Source organism: Atheta coriaria, unplaced genomic scaffold, assembly GCF_025399875.1.
Source record: "Atheta coriaria isolate IRGN ID8LTWV9N9 unplaced genomic scaffold, Caltech_Dcor_3.1 hic_scaffold_9_pilon, whole genome shotgun sequence".
NCBI lineage: Eukaryota > Metazoa > Arthropoda > Insecta > Coleoptera > Staphylinidae > Dalotia > Dalotia coriaria.
Genome location: NW_027045451.1, coordinates 805,967 through 825,538, shown reverse-complemented (window position 1 = coordinate 825,538; position 19,572 = coordinate 805,967). Strand labels below are relative to the sequence as shown.

The 19,572-nt window shown below is 36.6% G+C and overlaps 2 protein-coding genes across 12 annotated transcripts in view; both read right to left on the bottom strand.

The window, feature by feature from the left end:
* Ih (hyperpolarization activated cyclic nucleotide gated potassium channel Ih) overlaps window positions 1-18,016 on the bottom strand; it is a 67,395-nt gene extending 49,379 nt beyond the window's left edge. For 10 of the 11 annotated variants that reach the window (XM_065310563.1, XM_065310565.1, XM_065310568.1 and 7 more), the window contains exons 1-2: window positions 17,866-18,016; window positions 3,903-3,965 (exon numbers count right to left, since the gene is read on the bottom strand). In XM_065310563.1, coding sequence (XP_065166635.1) covers window positions 3,903-3,965; window positions 17,866-17,933 — 131 coding nt within the window. In that variant the 5' untranslated portion in view covers window positions 17,934-18,016. The remainder of the gene's footprint in view (window positions 1-3,902; window positions 3,966-17,865) is intronic. The other variant, XM_065310567.1, reaches the window with a different exon arrangement.
* A 444-nt stretch (window positions 18,017-18,460) lies between these two features.
* On the bottom strand, window positions 18,461-19,531 carry LOC135798537 (uncharacterized). Its single transcript, XM_065311399.1, has 2 exons — window positions 19,317-19,531; window positions 18,461-19,258 (listed from the first exon to the last, which is right to left on the bottom strand). The coding sequence occupies exons 1-2, from the start codon at window positions 19,383-19,385 to the stop codon at window positions 18,824-18,826; spliced, it is 504 nt and encodes a 167-aa protein (XP_065167471.1). The 5' UTR covers window positions 19,386-19,531; the 3' UTR covers window positions 18,461-18,823.
* Window positions 19,532-19,572: the final 41 nt, after the last annotated feature.

Genomic DNA, 19,572 nt, shown 5'->3' with positions numbered 1-19,572 from the left:
TACTATATATGACTGTGTAAATGATTAATATTCATATTTATAATTTAGAAAGTTTTTTACCATTTGGCCGAATTTTGGAACAAAACAACGCGCTTAATTATTCCGCAAAGTTCAAAAACTTGCAAATCCCATCTTATTCCCTCGAGCGCGCGCACATCCGGCTGACATGTAACATGTAAAGGCAGTATAAGCACAGCAAAATGGTAATTTGTCATTGTCGTGTTTGTTAAGTAAGCGACACGATCGCGTAGGCCGGTCCGGGCGTGCACCCCGACGCGAAATTAATAACGTTCAATGAAATTTAAATTCCGCGCGGTGCGTTCGTTTTATTTGGAAGGAAATTAGAAAAGACCTTGGCCGGAAATTTCACACTGCACACACACGTGAGCCGGTCATGGATCGAGGGCGTGGAACCGGCGAAGGACATAAATCAAATTGAGGAACGTCTTGAAGACAGTCGAGGTGTGGAGCTGTCGCTTCTGACAGCCGCACGCAAAGGATGATACGATTGAAAAGTTTAAAGATATCCAGCGTGTGAACTTGAGGGTAAAGTGGGGAGAGAAAAATTGAGGTTAGGTGTGTGTTGGTGTGCACATGGCCCATATAGATAACGAAGTGGGTTAGATAAACACCACACAGGACGTGATGAGTAAGGTAAAGGTTGATTATCATACGCGGAGTGCTCAATCTTGCATGTTTTGCGCTTCCCTTCTGCATTGCTTATCGGTTTTTAATCTTCAAGGTGGTTTTTTGTATCGTTGCTGATTTCTAAGAGGTTATTATTTGTACAATGGTGGATTGTACTTGTTAAAGTGACAAAAATCAAATTTTAGAATATTTATACTCAAAATTGCAATTACAATCAATTTTTTGTTAAATATCAAAGGTTTTTTACAAGATATTTGACATCCAACGCCATCTAGTGTAAAATTTGTATGTTTGGTTGCCTATGTTACGCAGCACAAACAATTTTCTTTATTTTTTGTTATTTTAATTCAATATTGTTTTACTTATTAAATCTTTACTTAAAATTGGTTAAATTTAGATTCAGAAGTGACAAGGGTGAATGGCGGGTGAATAATGTAAAACTAGAGCAATTAATTACAAAAGTTGAATGACTGAATAAACCCCTACTTAGCCAACAAACAATAAACATTACAATGACAGGAAAAGTCAATAAAAGTGCGATACACGCACCTCGCACATGAGTTTCATACATATTCAAACCTATGGAAGTCATTGAATAAACGAATGTACCTGCGAAGTGACGTGGGGAGACACATGCGACGATAACGAAAGCTGCACGCTCGCGGCCGATAAAATCGATTATTAACGCCTAATTCCAAAATCGATGCGCAAACTATAAATAGCTAACCATTTCGGCAGCATCGCCAGCACCCAACTAATATTCCATTCATATTTTGTTTTCTTCTTCAAAAAATTCCAATTTTCTACTTGGAAACAAAAAGTTTCCTTATTAGATTAAATGATGATTAGAAAAGTGCAAAATGCGATAAAATGTGATAAATATTAAAATTTCATGCACAAAATTAAGATGAATAGATGAATATTAACGTTCTACTTATGTGATTAGATAACGTGGATAAGATCGAAGAAAAAGAAAGAACGATGCACAATTTGGTCATAAAAAGTTGTAAAAAATGTACAATATATAATTACTTGACGGTACCAAAAACAGTAAGAGAATATATTTTGTTATAAAAGTTGAATTATATATAGAGATATATAGATAAAAAAGTAGAGATCGAGAAAGGAAAAAAAGTTTGAAACATGCGCATTGCGCGTACCCACGAAACCGGGCTCCGCATATCGATTCTTTCTTTCTCTACACACGAAGAGAGAGGGATCCTTCGGCATGGCAATCATGGCAATGGCAATGGCATGGGCATGACATCCACGACGAGAGAGCGGCGAACACTGGCAAACGCGCGCCCCGTTTCGCCACTTCTCTCTACAGCGCCTACATAACAATCACAAACACGCATTCAGGATTAGTTGGTACACATAATCGCAGTTGAACGATGTTATATATCACATATCACATCATATGGCACGCTTCAATCTACTTAGGCTGCAACTGGATCAAAATTACAAGCGAAATAAATCGATTTCTACGAAATACCAGGTGTTCATTCATGTTTTTCCTCAAGATGGCTGACAAATCTGTGTGTTTGGTTGCCTATGTTACGTTAAACAAAAATTTTATTTTTTTGTTTTTTTGTGTTTTAGTTCAATAAATTATATTGAAATTGAACTGACATTAAACGATTTTACAGGAAGCACGCCCAAATCCCTATTGTCCGGTATAAAAACACTATATGCGTACGCAATGACCATTTTTCATTTTCGTTTTGCGTTTTGTACGTTTCGGCCCCTCAAAAAGGCTTAATGTGCGTTCAGTTAACCTAAATAGTACATATTGGCGTCAGTATATGCCGGATGTATCCGCTGCCATACCGGAAAGGTATATAACATGTATGGCAAAGCATTTTTTCCCCTCCGGTTATACTTTTTAGTTGATTCCGCTTTGTGCGCATCGTTCCTCTGTACACACACGGCGGGCTTTTGTTTGCTTATGCCAAAGCTCCAAAAGCTCCAAATATCAGCCACAGTTTCAATCAAAATTCATTTTTTCATTCGAAATTCTATTTCTAATTAAAATTAATTTAATTTTAAACTTGGTTAAGGTTAAGAGCTGCGTGACAATAGATGGCGTTACTGTGTCTGATGGCAGAAGATTTTATTTTTAATTAAAAACGTCAGTAAAATAAGGAGGTAAACTCGGATTGCGTAATGCTCCGCTTAAAATGTAATTTGGTCCGAATTTCAACTGCCTCCACATGCTATTTACAAAAATAAAAAGAAAAACTTTTAAGGCATTAAAATAATAAGAATATGAAATAAAAGAGTTTCTTTCGGCGAAAAGTTTGCTTCTCGCGCGGAAAACGAGCTGGCCGGCTTTAAATACTTAAACGATGAGTGAATGCCACAAAGAAATCGCGAACAAAACGGTGAATGGCGGCGGTTAGTGCACGCGTGAACGAATCGGCGCACTCACGACTTTTTCCATTATTAAAACTCACCCGCGAAACACTGGAGAACTAAATAATTCATTAGTATTTTTACTGTTGTGTTAAAATTACAAATTAGAGACTTGCAGCTTTGCTACACCACAATATTGATTTCTAGTAAAAAATTTTGAATTCCAAAAATTTTGTTTCTTGTTAAATGTGAATCATCCTTCATCGCAGCGAGAAAAATGATCGCACATTTCATGGGAGCGGTCGTGTCCTTCGCCCACGTGAATCCAAGTGTGCAACCGCCCTTGAGGATCATCGGGAGCATCGTCATTGTTTTCCCCGAACGACGAGACGCACATTGAAATTTCGTCGAATTCAGCATCATTCAAATCTAGCACTTTGCTAATTGCTTTCCAGGCTACGTTCAGGATCATTTACTCAAATTGATTTTTTTCTGAGTTACGCTTGTAACGTAATCGGCATTTATTCGATTCGTAGCTCATTAATGAATAATTCCGACGTTTACTCTCATTGACGTCATGGTTTTACTCTGACATGTTGACATTTAATCTTTTATTTGTAATCATAATTCAAAAAATCGTTTAAAAATGACGTCAGAAACTATTTTTAGGTTAATTCTTGTAGGTTATGTTTTTACAATGAACACCTTTGCAAATAAAAAGCATATAAAAAATTTTCACATGAAAATTAAATAATAATAACAACAGCAAGAGCAGCAGTAGCACAAATTGCGAATAGGTTATAAACATCGATACACAGAAAGCGGGACAAAATATGTATCACATTAAAACGACATTTATAGCACAGCAGAATAGAAAACAATGCGTGGTGTGCTCATACCTCCATATGACCGATTGTTCCGCCGACCTAGCCTTTGTGATAAGTAAAGTTTTCTCCCCGTTTCTGTATAAATAGAAAGAAGAAAGAAATCGTTAGTTAGGCATACAGATATACACACAGTGCTGAAATACAGAGTCACAGAGTAAGGTTAGGAGAATATGCCAAGAGTGGCTTATAATGGATGTGTTTATGACAAAATGACGCCGGTGAGATGTGGGCCCAGGAGCTGTCAGCGACAAGTACAACCCTCATTAGCCATCCTCCTGGCTAAAGATGACAAATTATCGCATCTACTTAATTACTTGTATGTGATGCAAATTGACTTCCCAGTGTAATCGTAAATTTGTCACGCTTTTATCACGTTTATTCCTGGTATAATAAAAAGTCAGGAAAACGAATATCGAACGATATGTGACATGACATGATCAACGAAATCAAGCATCACACAATGGCAACAATGCCGAGGGTGCGAAACGTGTCGAGTCGTAAATGTTTCAATGGGGTGGTAAAATATCCATGTATTGTGTATGCGAAAATGAGGCGCTATTCTCAATCAAGTAATAGTTGTACTTTGATTTTGTGAAATTTTTGTAATTTTGAAATTTCACAGCGGGAAATTGTTACACATGCGATGAAAGAGAAAGATTTCGTATTACGAGCGGCCCAGCTGGCGGTGGAGCCAAGTGGGGGCGGGAAAAACTCTCTGGGGCTGCGAGGGATGCGAGTCGCGGCCTTGATCGCTTATCGATCCCGTGTAAACCTTACGTCACGGTTATACATGCTTCGAGGAGCGCATCAATCATAGTGATCTTCGCGGCGACTATCTGCGGGGACAGAATGTTGCGCGGTGAAAATTATCCTAATGACTCAAGCTGGATTTACGCGTAGTATTTACTTCACAGACGCAGTGAGGTTTTATTTTTATTTCTGACCTGAATATTTTTCTCGCGTTGTAATCGTAATGTGTTATCTATTCGGAATGCGATGCTCTTTTTGGTTAGGAGTGTACTTCAGCAAATCAAAACGGAAGTGTTTTCAGATTATCAAGTGTCGTCGAGGCGTCGCGACGTTTAAATGGAATTATCGCTGTGTAATGTTATTATGCTGATATATACACTTTCAGCACTCTTGTTTTAAGGAGGGGAGCTATGGGGAATTCAAAATTGGGTAATTTTAAATGTTTTTAAATTTTTTTAAAGAAATTATAATTTTAATTTGAACACCCTGTATCTCCTGCTATATTAAACGTTTTTGCTTGTTATATAATGGTTAGAAATCCTTTTTGTAGCTATTTCTACTCTTAAAATTAAAATTTTCTAAAATTTCTTAAATTTTATCTGGAAAACACTCTGTATCTTCTGTAAAATTAAAGATTTCTAAGGTTTTCTTTTGTCATATAATAACTATAAAACTCTTCTAAATAATCCCATCATCTCCCCCCCTAAAACTATTTTTTTCTATTAAATTTTTACAATTTTTCCAAGACAACACCCTGTACATCCTGTCCAAATAAAGGTTTTCTTGCTTTCTAAGATGAATATAAAGATTTATACCTAAAAATATTTACTACCTCATCCTTTAAAATATTTTTTATCAGTTTTACACCCCTTTTAACCCCATTTGAAAACAAAAACAAAAAAACCCAAAATTAATTCCGTATGTGAATCAATCTCCTTTATACTCTTCTAAAGCTTATTACGTGCATGTTTTAAGCTATGCAAATCAACTACACTCCCCGCAGCGTAAAAAAACCCTCGCAACACTAAAAAAATGGTCACGGTTGCCGCATGCGGAGTCGGATTTCGTCCTTTGATGGCCGCCTATAAAAGTGTCGAGGCTTAGCAACCCACCAAAATCTGCATGATGAAATAGACACCCCCGTAATGAATATCCATGCTGGTGACGGAGGCGGCATTGATACACCTTGGCATATATATTGGCGTCATGTAAGGCAACGCCCTATAGGCAACCCAACGCGCTTATATAACCACACCACCAACAGTTGAAAAAAAAAACTACTTTAAAACTATCCCACAAATATTTGTTTGTGACACTAGTGTAATGCATTAATAAATATAAAAGAAAACTTTTCAAAAAGTTGGTAAAAGTAATGATTTCTAACTCAGGCATATCAATAGTGCGATTATAACGTCAGCCGGGTATCGATACGGAATCGGAATGGTTATCTAGGTATGTTCGAAGAAGAAGTTCGCGGGAGTTCACCGGCGGCGGCGGCGGCGGTTGTGGAATTAGAGGCGTGCGTTGTACGTGGGAGGGCGCCTGTAGAGAAATGTCATTTCCTCGCTTGCGCCGCGGCATCCCTTCCTTAAACTGGGTCGAATGTGAATCCAGCTGATCAATAGACTTGGGTACGCTCTCGCGACACGGCCGCCCGAAACCCAACTCCTCCGAACTTTACACGTTTTACACCTTTGCACGGCGCAAAGGATTTAAACAAGGAGCGTGCAAATAAGAAACAAAGAAGTGGGACCATGTCACTGGGGACCTGGCTGTTACCCAAGGAATACGGGAATTGAAATTGTGGCATTTTACTAATAACAATACCGGTATACCGGTATTTTTAGGTATATATTGGAAATGATGAAAAATATCGGTTTTTGAAAAAAATTTATACAGTTGGAGAAAAATACCTGTTTTTCGGTTAACCGGTATTTTAAAACATAAATACCGGTATTTTTATTGGATGTAATATTTGATTGAAAAATACAAATTTTTGAAAAAATAAACCGGTGTACCGGTATTTTTAGGTATATATTGGAAATATTGAAAAATATCGGTATTTTAAAATAAATTTAAAAAGTTTATAAAAATACCGATTTTTCGGTTAACCGGTATTTTACAACAAAAATACCGGTATTTTTTATTGGAAGCAATATTCTTGTGAAAAATACAAATTTTTGAAAAAATAAACCGGTATACCGGTATTTGGTATATATGTGTATGTGTATAGATGTGATATATTATCCTCGTAATGCTAATGCACGAAGGAAAGTCTCGTAGGATGTACAATGGCGAAGCTTCAGTGAATTATGCCCCTTTTTTTACACACGGATGACACGAGCAGCCAGCCATTGTTGAATTACGCTTCGTTACTTATACACGAAAGAGACACATACACACGACGTGTAGTTTTGCAAACACACAATTCAGCGCCGCCGCCGCCGCCGCCACCAACTCGAGAGTAGTCCCATGGCGGTGAAGGTCTTGTGCTCTTATGCGCTTCGCACATGTCCATTCATACATGTGCACACACCGTATCGCGTTGATATATGAAAATGTCAGGCGCGCAGAAAGCTCTATCGGTGCGCGCACACTGCTCGCACTTCCGGTCCTTAAACATTGCATTTAGCGATATGGCGTACCAAAAACTTTCCTCCACATTATAATATTTCACTCGCTGATTGGTATAGAGTGTACACAGGCGCAGCAGAACGGAAACCGGATGCGGCAACGTCGAATGCGACATGGACTAAAATTTCATTTCCGTTTCAATTGCCGGCACGACGTAAGTAAGCCGGTTTACGTTCGTTAATTAAAAGAAAATAAATACCTGTTTTTGTATCGGTAAAAAATACCGGTTAACCGAAATAAATACCGGTATTTTTATTTTTAAGTATATTTTTCGATACAGTATGACTCAGAATACCGATATTTTTTTTTAAAATACTGGTTAACCGAAATAAATACCGGTATTATTATCGGTAAACCGGTAATTTTATTTTTAAATTTATTTTTCGATATGAAATGCACATGAATACCGAAATTTTAATTAAAAAAAAACGGTTAACCGAAATAAATACCGGTATTTTTATTTTTATACATATTTTTGATTTTTGATATATCTGATGCATAAGATTACCAAAATTTTTATTAAAAAATACCGGTTAACCGAAATACCGGTATTGAACTAAAAACCTACATTTCTCACATTTGCCACTGAAAAAAGTAAATAATAAGTATAAGGAATAAATGGATGAATAAGTACTTCCCAAATTACTTCCCGTAATTCTTCGAATTGCCTCGAAGTAACGCACAGCGCCATGGGAGTTGGTTGGCGTTCTCGCAAAGAGACGGCATAATCGTTTTCCTTCGCTCCACCCACCCACACACGCTTGCATATACGCAAAAGCCGCTACGATTGCAATTGCTTTTTGCCACCGGTCCCACTTGTGCGCTAACAAGTGCGCGCCCCTTGGCGACGTCGCGACGCAAACGAAAGCAAACCGATGGCCCTATCATAACGCGGCGCTTTGCATTAAAAAAATATTAAATCACGTCTGGAGACGTCCGCCCATCGAATATATTAAATTTATGCCCTTGTTGTTGTTCCCGCACCGGGCGCTCGCAGAAAAAAACGAACGTATTTCGAAACCCTTCAATTCTTTCTTAAAGCAATTCAAACCCGGATGCAGACTTTTGTTATCTCGTGTATTTGCGTATTTCGTTATTTTTATTTTCCGGTTACCTGCTTCCGCAAGCCAGGCAAAACGGAAACGGACGATAAATATATTTGTTCTGCTTCACGCTGAACGTGTTTGTAAACAACTATCAAAATGGCCGCTGTGTGAGATCATTAACTGCATATAACCTAGAAATAAATCCAAAATACAAAAATACCGGTATTTTTATTTTATAAAACCGATATTTTTCAAAAACCGATGATTTAAATTACTAATTGCATAAATGATAATTTTAAAAATACCGGTATTAAAACCGGTATACCGGTATTTTTCTACCTCAAAATACCGGTATTTTCCAAAAAACAAATAAATTAATTTTCAAATAGAATAAAAAAATAATTTTATTAATACCGGTATTACCGGTATACCGATATTTCAATTAAAAAATACCGGTATACCGAAATACCGGTATTGAACTAAAAATTCACCCAAAACAGTAAATAATACATGAATAAATACCTTTTGCCGTGAAAATTTGAAATTAAATATTTAACGTGTTTTATTTTATCTTCGCAGGCAGGTGGAGAGTATTCTCGCAACATAAACCATAAAACTTTTCGAATTACACATGAGTGTGTAGCAATCGCAGCAATAAACGAGCATTAAAAATACTTTCGAGAACAAAACACGAGCGCATATTTATCATCATCGAGAATATATTTATTATGTCCCCGAAGCCGCGGCGCGCACATAACTGTTACGACTCGCTCTCGCGCCCGCCGCTCTCGCTACCCCATCGTTTTGGTGGTGCACCCACGCTCGCGGAATTTCCTGCTTTCCAGCTAAATCCAACGAGTGTTGAAGTGCACCCCGAAAACATACTCTGCGGTCATAAATTTACCGCACAGATTTGTTAGCTGCAAATAAATGTTGAATGCTACATTTTTATGTGAAACATATTATATAACGAGTATATGTTATGAATTGCCAAAATTTTTTTATTTATTTGATAAAAATATAAATAATAAATGTATATAATCATTATTAACCATATTTTTTATACAAAAAGTAAATTTTTTAGATTTTTACTCAATATTAATTTTCAACCCCTATTTAACACCCTTAAAATTAATTTATTGCAATAAAAAGCACCCTATGTTTTATTCTCATTAATAAACTATAACATAACTAAATTTTGTTAAAATCAATTCAGTAGTTTTTGAGATATTGATGTTCAAACATACATCGACACATATTTTCGCGTTTAAAATATTTATTTGTGGCCAAACACAAAAGTTTACATAAAATATTTCGAAAATGTTTCCCCAAAAAGCCGGAAAGTTATGTGATTGAGTTATTCCCGGCTTTGTTTTGTGGCAATACCGATGATGCCTCAAACACACAATGCACAAAGCAAGTCAACATGCAAACACGGATAGCACCATTATAGACAGACGTTTTGTTCGTCTGATGTCTGAACATAAATGTTGGTACTTGCTTCCTGTTCGCAGTTAATTAAATGTTCAGCCACGGCGCATTCAAACCCACTACCTGCATAAACACGTGCCAGTCAAATCATCCATCAACCAAACACATTCCTAACCTAAAAAGACGCGCTGACATTATTTTTTCCGAATGACCTAACCTCATTCCAATACGAGTATAATCAAAGTGAATGTGAAAGATTTAATCCGAATGCCTCGGCATACCTTAAGCCAGTCAAGACAGCATGACTAGATAAGGGCCGTAACACTAACGATGTTAATCATGTAGACGGAAGAAAACGCCGGGCTCATTTGCCAATGTTGGATGTTCGCTTGCTTCCTCTTCCTCGGGGATGATTTCCATTGATGGTGTTTGCTATTCTTTCACATCTCCGGCGCTCGATTTCGCTTAGAGTGAGTGGCTTTACTTTCAATCTCGTGAATCTCGCTCGCGAAATCTCGAATATCAAATAATTATCGGGTATTAATTTATGCTTCTTGCTTCAACAAGTATACGAGTAAATAAGTGGAACGCAAATTAAGTCTCGCGTCGTAAATTAATGAGAAATGTTTTTATTGATTGAAAATAATTTTTTTTTGCGTATTTTTTATGCCAATGCGGAGAAATTGATCAGAATCGACACTATTAGATTGTATAAAACGTAAACGAGACGATATTTTCTTCTTATAGGGAGAATACATCGAGCGTAAAGGTTTTACGATCCTTTCTTTTTTTCCGCTTCTTCTACTCAACATATGCGATAACTTTCATGTTGCACAAAGCAAATGTTTGGTGAACGTCGGTTACGTAAGCCGTAAAATTGAAAATATATTGACTAATATATTTTGTGTTCAATACCGGTATTTTTTTGGGGTGAAAAACCGGTAAAAACCGGTGTTTTTCATAAAATATGTGTTTTAAAAATACCGGTATACCGGTATTAATACCGGTATTTTTAAAATTTATTATTTATCCAATTTATAAGATAACTCATCTTTGTGGCAAAAAATTCCGGTTTTTGAAAAAATACCGGTATACCGGTATTAAAACCGGTATTTATAAAATTATTATTTATCCAATTTATTAACTAACTTATCTTTTTTGCAAAAAAATTCTGTTTTTGTAGAAATACCGGTATACCGATATAAATACCGGTATTTTAATTATAACCGAATTAAATACTATGCTTTATTTGATGTGAAAATTCATGTGTGTTTATTTTCGAACAAATTTTGTGCTCTTGCAAATTTTTATACAAATACCGAGTTAAATCACTGCCTGCCAAAGATTCGTTTATTCTGGCGGAAGGTCTGTTTATATTCGTTTTCGCTTGTTTGGACAAATTATTTCCAACGTCGAGCACACGCTGCAATCAACAACGCGGGTACCGACACAAAAAAAAATACACGAAAATTAAATAAAAGACTTGTTTTAAACGATTCCACCCGAGCGTTTGAAGGTGTAAAGTAATTGATGAATATTTACCGTTTACCTTTAAGCTTTTAATCAGTCAATAAAAAATAAACTCGCAAAAAACTCTTTTTTATAGGTTATATCGTATTTACGGTCAAGTAAAGATAATAGAAGGGATGACAACCTCTTTGGCGAACAACTCTAGTGGGAATTCCAAAGGACGCGCAGCTAGAAGGGTTGGAATCTAGTCTTACACGATCCCCAAAGATTCGTGTCGAAGATTGGATTTCAACTTGTTTCACCACTGTAGGTATCAATAACAATCGCAAAAATTACATTTGAAAAGACACGTTTTCAAGTTGTGGCTGGATTTGAATTGAGGTTAGAATCGCTCACAGTCAATAATGCTCAATTAGTTTAAGCTAACATGATATAAACACCGGCGCAATTTAAGCTGGAACAATGCCGCGCTAACTGGGTGATTTTGAATAATTTAAAACGCGTAATAGGGCCAGACTTCGGCTGACTTTACACATTAAGCGCACCTCGGCGGCAGGTAGGCGGCGGCGGTGGCGGCAGCGGCCGCGCGAGTGAAGTTATGTATTTCAGCTAAGAAACTGATATTATGAGTCAACAGAGAGGTTTAACTCGAAGTCAATACCGAGAGGGGCGCATTGTTTGTCGAGCGTAATTAGCAAAAAGATAAATAGCTGGAATCTGCTTAGTTATCAAATGACGTACGTTAGGATACTACAACTGGTCAAAAACAGATTACAGACAATAGGAAAATTATTAGTTAATTTAATTTCAGAATTTTTGAGACACAAAAAGTGATATTTTAAACACGGATGGCAAAAACCGTGAGTAAAGTACTTTAGTCACGGACTTTAGTCACGATATATGAAAATTATTACTTAATTTAATTTCAGAGTTTTTGAAGCACAAAAAGTGGTATTTTAAAGACAGATGGCAAAAACTGTGATTAAAGTACTTTAGTCACGGGCTTTAGTCACGGGGAGGAGTTTGCGCTTGCGCATCTGTCTGTGAAACAAATAAATACGAAAATTATTACTTAATTTAATTTCAGAATTTTTGAGGCACAAAAAGTGATATTTTAAACACGGATAGCAAAAACCATGACTAAAGTACTTTAGTCAAGGGTTTTAGTCACGATATATGAAAATTATTACTTAATTTAATTAAAATTATAAAAAAAGACAAAACACTGAATAATTAACGTGTGCTGGGCTTGTTTTTCGTTTTCATTTTCATTTTCATTTTCACCTTGAACTGACTTTGTTCTCTGAGCATATTTAATGAAAAAAATACAGACACATATTCAGCAAAGAAATGGTAATATCCCTGACTAATATCCACACATTAGGTGAGTGACTGGGTCACGAAAACAGCGGCGCACTCGTTAAAGGAAAAAATGCTGCATGTCGACGGGCAGTTTCACTGCTGCGTAATCTAATAATAACAATTCGCTAAATTTCCAAACCGCCGAAATTTATGACTATCTGTCGGGGGCGCTTTGATTTTCGCGCGATGTTTTTTTTTTCAGAGGTTTCGGAAAGTGAAAAGCACTGGCGTGTTACACAAAACAGTCGTGGCAACGCAATAAATAGAAACGTTTGCCGGCGCCTTTTAGCGGTGTCTTTCATTCGCACAAAGCCACACCACACACAATATAAACACATTGAAAGAAATAAAAAGAAAATAATGTGTAAGAGTATGAAGAGAACAATAACGAGCACGCGAAAGTCATTCACGGCTGTTTCAGGGGTGTTATTTGCGGAATAAGTATGGATATAGTAACTAATATTATAAATGTATGTTTGTAACGCGTTTACGTAAAAACCATTCAATAAATGTTCATAAAATTTAGTATGGAGATAGATTAGACCTAGGAAAATAACATAGGCTACTTTTTGTCCCGAAAATTTAACTTAAAGGGTGTGAAAAATAATTTGAAAGTTTATGTAACAAAAAAATTATTTTTTTCAAATTTTACAAACAATAAAAATTCACTAATAAATTGCTGAATAAGAAAAAAAACGCAAATACCCTGATCACTAAGGAAGGTCGTTGTTAATGATTAAACAGGGATGGCTATTATACTACAAACGGCATAACTGTTCATTTGTAGCTTTGTGTCGAATGAAGTCGTCGAATCGTATAAATATATGATGATACAATGCTGAAAGGTATTGTAGGCATTATTCACGAAATGCTGAAACGTTTTGATTTATTAATCGTCATTTTACTTTGATTCGAGTGTCTTTAAACAGCGTTTAGGTTATGCATGATGTGCGCGTGCCTCAATGTGTACCGGAAGTCAACTAATTCGGATACCTGCATTCGCATACGCGCATTATTAAACATTCCACCGTTTGCGCGTTATAATCCATTAAATGCTGACAAACGGTCAGCGGGCAATGAGAATTAACGTGGTTATAATTTCGTAAATTTGCAAATTCGCTCTGTGGGATCATTTTAGTTGGTATTCCGGCAATTGCGAGTGCTATTTATGTGAAAATTGTAATCGCAGAAATCCATTAGGGGTGTATTATTATACAAAATAATAATATTTACTAAAAATGTCAAATAAAAACAATATAGTAGGTATAATATGTATCAATGCGCATACGCAAATTTCATCCCGTGACTAAAACCCATGAGAAAAATACTTTAGACACGGTTTTAGCTGCCCGTGTTTAAAAAAATAACTTTTTGTGACTCAAAACCATGAAAAAAATGAAAAAAAAAATTTTAATGAATTTTTTTTTACTTTTTACTGCTGACAGTAGTGCATAGTGCCATCGATCTGCACAGTAATAAATAAATAATGCTCCTACTTGCATGTCCTACGTAGATAAATCAATAACACTAATCCAAATCAAATGCCAACTTTATTTCTTCTTTCTTTTCGATTAATAAATAGACAAATCAAACGGCTTGTTATGAGGAAAAGAAAACATGCACTCAATTATTTGTTTTATTTGCACGGAATGCAAATTTAATTAATTTTCGCGCAGGTTTCAATTAATTTTTACGCTCCAAACAAGTGCGCCATTTAACGCGTGCATCAACCGCCGACTCAGGGATAATAAAATTTTATTTTGTTTGTACTCCTCCACGCGTCACATACACACACAGTCCGAGGATTTTTTTACGATTACTCGTCAGGTAAAAATTGCATTAATTAAAAACTTTTAATTGCATCTGTTCGCAGAACGACCTTGGATATATGTATGGGTATGTGAAGAGAGAATTTTTGTTAATTTGCAGATAGTCCGCTGAACTAAAAATACACTTTGCGCAACATTTGCATCCGATCAGCGTGTGGGAAAAGGCGCAAAGTGAATATAAATGATATAACTAAAAATACACCCACTGCAGAACAAGGGTTGGCGGTTGCAATCGATTGTCTGCCAAGTCGTGTGTACCCTCGACACACAACACAATGTGCACATATGCATTAGAAATTTCCATCCTGGCAGAATGCGTTTTAGATTTCTATACACCTGCAAAGATAACTGCATACCTCGCATACCGCATGTATACAAAAATCAATAATTATTATCATCTTCGATTAATTCATCAGTATGGATTTGTGGTGTGCTGCTCAGGTAGCACGTGTAGTATCTTTGTTTCCATAGATTTGGTAAACACGGCTGTGCTAGCGAAGGCTTCAGTTTCCGATTGCTTGCACTAACGCTATTCATAGCCCATCATCGCTGAAGCACGATCGGGACAAAAGCGACGAGTAGGTTGCAACAATCCGATGTGTACTCGCGCGCGCACGACAATGCATTCCGGCGCATGTCGTCGTCAAATGGGAATGAAAACATTCAAGAAACGGTTGAAATTGCATAGTTACGAACGTTTATATCCGTGAATTGGCTCTCGGAGCTGGTTATTATGGCTAGATGGGATCGGCAAATTCATGTTGATATTCTCTGCCAACTCTCACTCTGCAAATAACTGCATTGTCATCACTATTGTTTGGCATGATTCAATTATTTCATGTTGTTTTAATTTATATTGACTGGCAAATCTATGTTTTTTTGTAAAAGTGAAAATTTCTGAAAACTCTGATAATAAATTGTATTTTATGGCTAATCTTTTATAGATATTACAAATTTTTTTAATGGAAAAGATGGGCAAAATATTGCTCTTTCAGATGGTATATTTGGCAATGCTGTGAGTTTAATACTTTCGGAGATATTGCAAATTTTCTAAAAATAGATTTTTGCAGTTTATACAAAACTAGCTTTAACCCGCAGCTTCGCTCGCGAATATCTAAAATAATGAAGTTGCTTCCGTACGCGTCTGTAGTCACAGAAGAAGTAACAATGAAGTAGAATGGCGGGAAGTTTAAAATGGCTGAAAGTATAGTCTATGGAAGTATAGTGTACAGTCTCCATAGTGTAGTCAATTGGATTTGATGTTGACGTAGCTGTCGGTAATACAGTGTGATAATACAGTGTGATGGTACTATAGTACTTAGGTTTGAGCTTCATTGCTGGAATGCTAGATGGCGTTAAAGTAGTCAAATAGCCAGATGCAGAGGTATTATTGGCTAAACAATTTCTTTATTTTATTTAAAAAATAATTTTTTTTATTAAATAAAAAGTAGCCTATAACCATTCTGGCACCACTAAGAATATGTGTACAAATTTTCATGATGATCGATTAAGTAGTTTTTGCGTGAAAGTGTAACAAACATCAGGACTTTCGCATTTATAATATTAGTAGGGATATGCAAGTTTTTTCTTTGTTTTTTTTATTTTTTAAATGATTTTGAAGGTTTCTAAGAACAATTTACAATTTAAAATATTTAGAGAATTGTATATTTTCTTTGGTTAAAGGATATTGTTGCAAAATTTGCTCGTTTTTTTCAAAAAAATGCGAATTTTTGCTTAAAAACAAGCCAAAATCAACAAATTTTCTAAACCTGCAAATCTAATTATACTCCCGATTAACATATTTATTTCCCAGTTAAAATAAGTACTTATTTTGATAAAATTTGAAAATATTTTTGAAAGAATCCAACGTCCAATAAATAAAATACATTTCTATGGTCACGTAGAAAAAACAAAGAACTAAAGCAGAAAAAGCGCGCTCGTGCACCACACGAAGCAAGCAGCCAATATATATTTTGATATATTATTGAAGGCTGAAGTGCAGATCCAAGTGGAACGAAATTTGATCGAAAGTATATTTCATCGACGCGGCCGATACACCCGCACACGTAATGCGCGAACAGAAGGAACCAACCGACTGTCCGCCCGCCGAATAGATAGATTTAATCCAATATTCTGCTGAAGCACCACAAAATAACGATAACCTGAATATTTTACCATAGTCAATAACCCACTTAAATTTGAGCATGTGTAACGCATCCGACCACCTCACCTACGTCTACGTCTACACTATCAAAACCCGAAACGAATTCGGACGCGCATTGCTTGTGTAATCTCTGATTTCGTACCTATCGATTGCTCAAATATAGATGAGCCAAGTGGGGGAGTAGTAGTTCGGGGTACTAGTGCATTTGATATTATTATATCGATGGTAAAAGAGTAACATGCATTCCGGTGTGTGGGTCAGCATGTTACATGACACTGAAAGTGTGACACTAGGAGAACTCTGCACCCTTTACACACAACAACCCTCGTTTGTTCTGATTACTCTTCTACATGCCCTCGGAATACAATAAATCACCTAACCTAACATAACCTAACCTTAAAACAACCAAAATGACATTTTTTATTTTTTATTTTTTATTTTCTGTCTGTAGAAAAGATAATCTCTGAATTTACGAATTTAATTACATGCAGATAACAAAAGCGAAGTAGCCTGACCATGACACACAATATTATCGAGTTTCTTCGAGGGTGTCTCGTGTGACAATGATATTTTTAGCAACATTTTAAACTAAGTTTAGCAGTTGTCGTGCCAAGTCGTAATTTGCAAAATTAAACTCGCACGAAAACCTTGGCGACAATTCCATCACACATATATTTGCACATTGGACAGTTTGGGGATGCAAATCTGTTTGTGACAGTTATGCTCAATGAATCAAAATCCACCCTGCGTATTACTGTGTTACAATTGAAATCGAATGAAGGGGTTATGTAATTGTGGTCTGAATGTGTACACAGATCGTTTGCAGCTTGTTACAGACACTTTGAGATGAATTTTTTAATGCAGGGGATGTTTTTGGTGGATTTGTTAAAGGTTGGCGCAGGAAAAGGGACGCGGGTAGCGAGAGAGTTCAAGTGACGGTTATGTAACATCAGGTCCGAGAAAGGAAACATGGAAAATGGTACCGATTGTTACAATTTTCATAATTTTAGTTTTTTCGAGACAAAAACATCAAAAATTGTGGTTTTTTTCAATGAAATTAACAATGTTTATATTAATTTGTTTATATTACGTGTGATTTGATAAGATTTCGGTGTTTTTTGTTATTAAAACGTGGATTTTACGAATATAAAATATCAAATTTAATATTTTATATATTTTTAGTGTTTTTTACGCTTGTTATTGTTTATTTCGTTGTTTTTCTGTGTAAATTGTATATTTTTATCGTATGTTTGTGTTTATGTTATTTATGAGTTGAATGAATGACTTACTGATTGTGGAAGTGTTGCACATATCCACCGGGTCCTGATACCCGGCGATGGAGGCTCCTGACAGACATAGGTCTGGGCTCACTAGCATCGCCCCGCAGTCACCCTTTTCGCACTCCCGGACATTACGCGGGGGGTTCCTGTTGCGACCCCGTTGCGCCGCTGACTGACTGCCGCGACCGACGGCACGTCCACGAGGCCCGCGCATGCTTCTTCCTCGCCATGAGTCGCTATCGTGGGTCCCGCGCGCCGTGCGTGCGCTCAACCAATTCGGCCCGAACCCAAATATCACTAAATTAAATTTTAAAAATTACACCTTTATACACATATTTATAATTAAACATATTCAACAGTATAATAACACGTGTTGTTTTATTAAATACCAGCGGGTTGTAATTGGGTAGGAGTGGTGGTAATTTGAGTTTCGCGTGATGCGTGTCGATCACAAATCAAGTTCGCGAAACAACTTGATTGGCGTGTCACTGGTTGTTAACCAACTTTGTGAAACGTGGAACGGGTATTACCCCACTTAACAACCCACAAACTTACACAACAAGATAAATATCTTAAGTGGGACGTAAAGATGATAAGAAACGTCTTGTGTTTTGTTATAATGTTTTATTCAATTAGATTTAGCAATACAATGCACATTTCTCTTGTTTGGCACTAGATGGCGCTGTGGCCATCTTCATTCGTGTTAGGCAATAGATAATAAATTACTTTCTAAAGTTTAACATCAAATATTTCTATGTTTAATAAGTAGAATTTTGGTTTTAAACAAGTGATCAACTAAATAAATAAAAATCAGTTATAAAAATAATTTATGGCATTGCAAACAAATAAAAATCATCAATATTCAATATTTCTAAGGCTTTTGTTGTCATTTCGTGTCGTTTCTGATTCAAATTTATGTAATTTCTGCAATTGACCAGTTTTTGATAATCTCATCTTATCTCGGATACTATAAGATGGCGCACAGAGTGAAGGAGCAACAAGCAAACTTCTTGTAGACAGCCTGTGGTGGTACCAGATGAAGATCTTCTTCGTCATCTTCATCGCCGGATATGCTCATCTCTTCTATGCTAAACGTATCAGTCAGTTCTTGATGTACCCTGGACTCTTTACGGGATAACGGGAAGAAGTTAACAATGTCTTCTTCGCTGTCGTCTGTGTCCCATTGGACAAGCGGTTGTTGGTCCTTTGCTCCTGGTATGGGCAGTCTCTGAATTGGAATGAGACCTGGTGTGGCGTTGTATTCCTGGTGCAATCGTTTTGCGTGTTCAATGCGTGCCTCTAGGCGACGATGAAGCTGCTTGGAACTTGGTGGTAATTGTTGGGGAGCACGAGGTGGTGACCTGCCGCTATCAGCACTGGATCGACTTGAACTGTCACTGGTCTAAAAATTTTTAATAATTAATTTATTTTAATTGAAGGGTTTTTTTGAAGGAACTTACAGGAAATCGGTGACCTTTTTGTATATCACTGCCATTGTGATCACCACTGTCGATACCACTGTCCTCCATTTTGTCCAAATCGCACACCAGGTTATACTCTCACATAGTTCTTGCAATTGTATTTATTTACATCGTATGTAAATGATTCAAAAATGCGGCAAGACATTTACGTGCGTCAATCTGTCTGCGCCATTTTGTCTGGTTTCCCTGCCCCATTGACGGCAGGCAAAAAGAAAATCAATAAAGGAAGATAAAG

Bases quoted from the DNA above. Each gene is read 5' to 3' on its own strand.
- LOC135798537 (XM_065311399.1), bottom strand. From the start codon at position 19,385: ATGGAGGACAGTGGTATCGACAGTGGTGATCACAATGGCAGTGATATA. The intron at 19,259-19,316 runs GTAAGTTCCTTC...AAAAATTTTTAG, and splicing joins AAAAAGGTCACCGATTTCCT to ACCAGTGACAGTTCAAGTCG.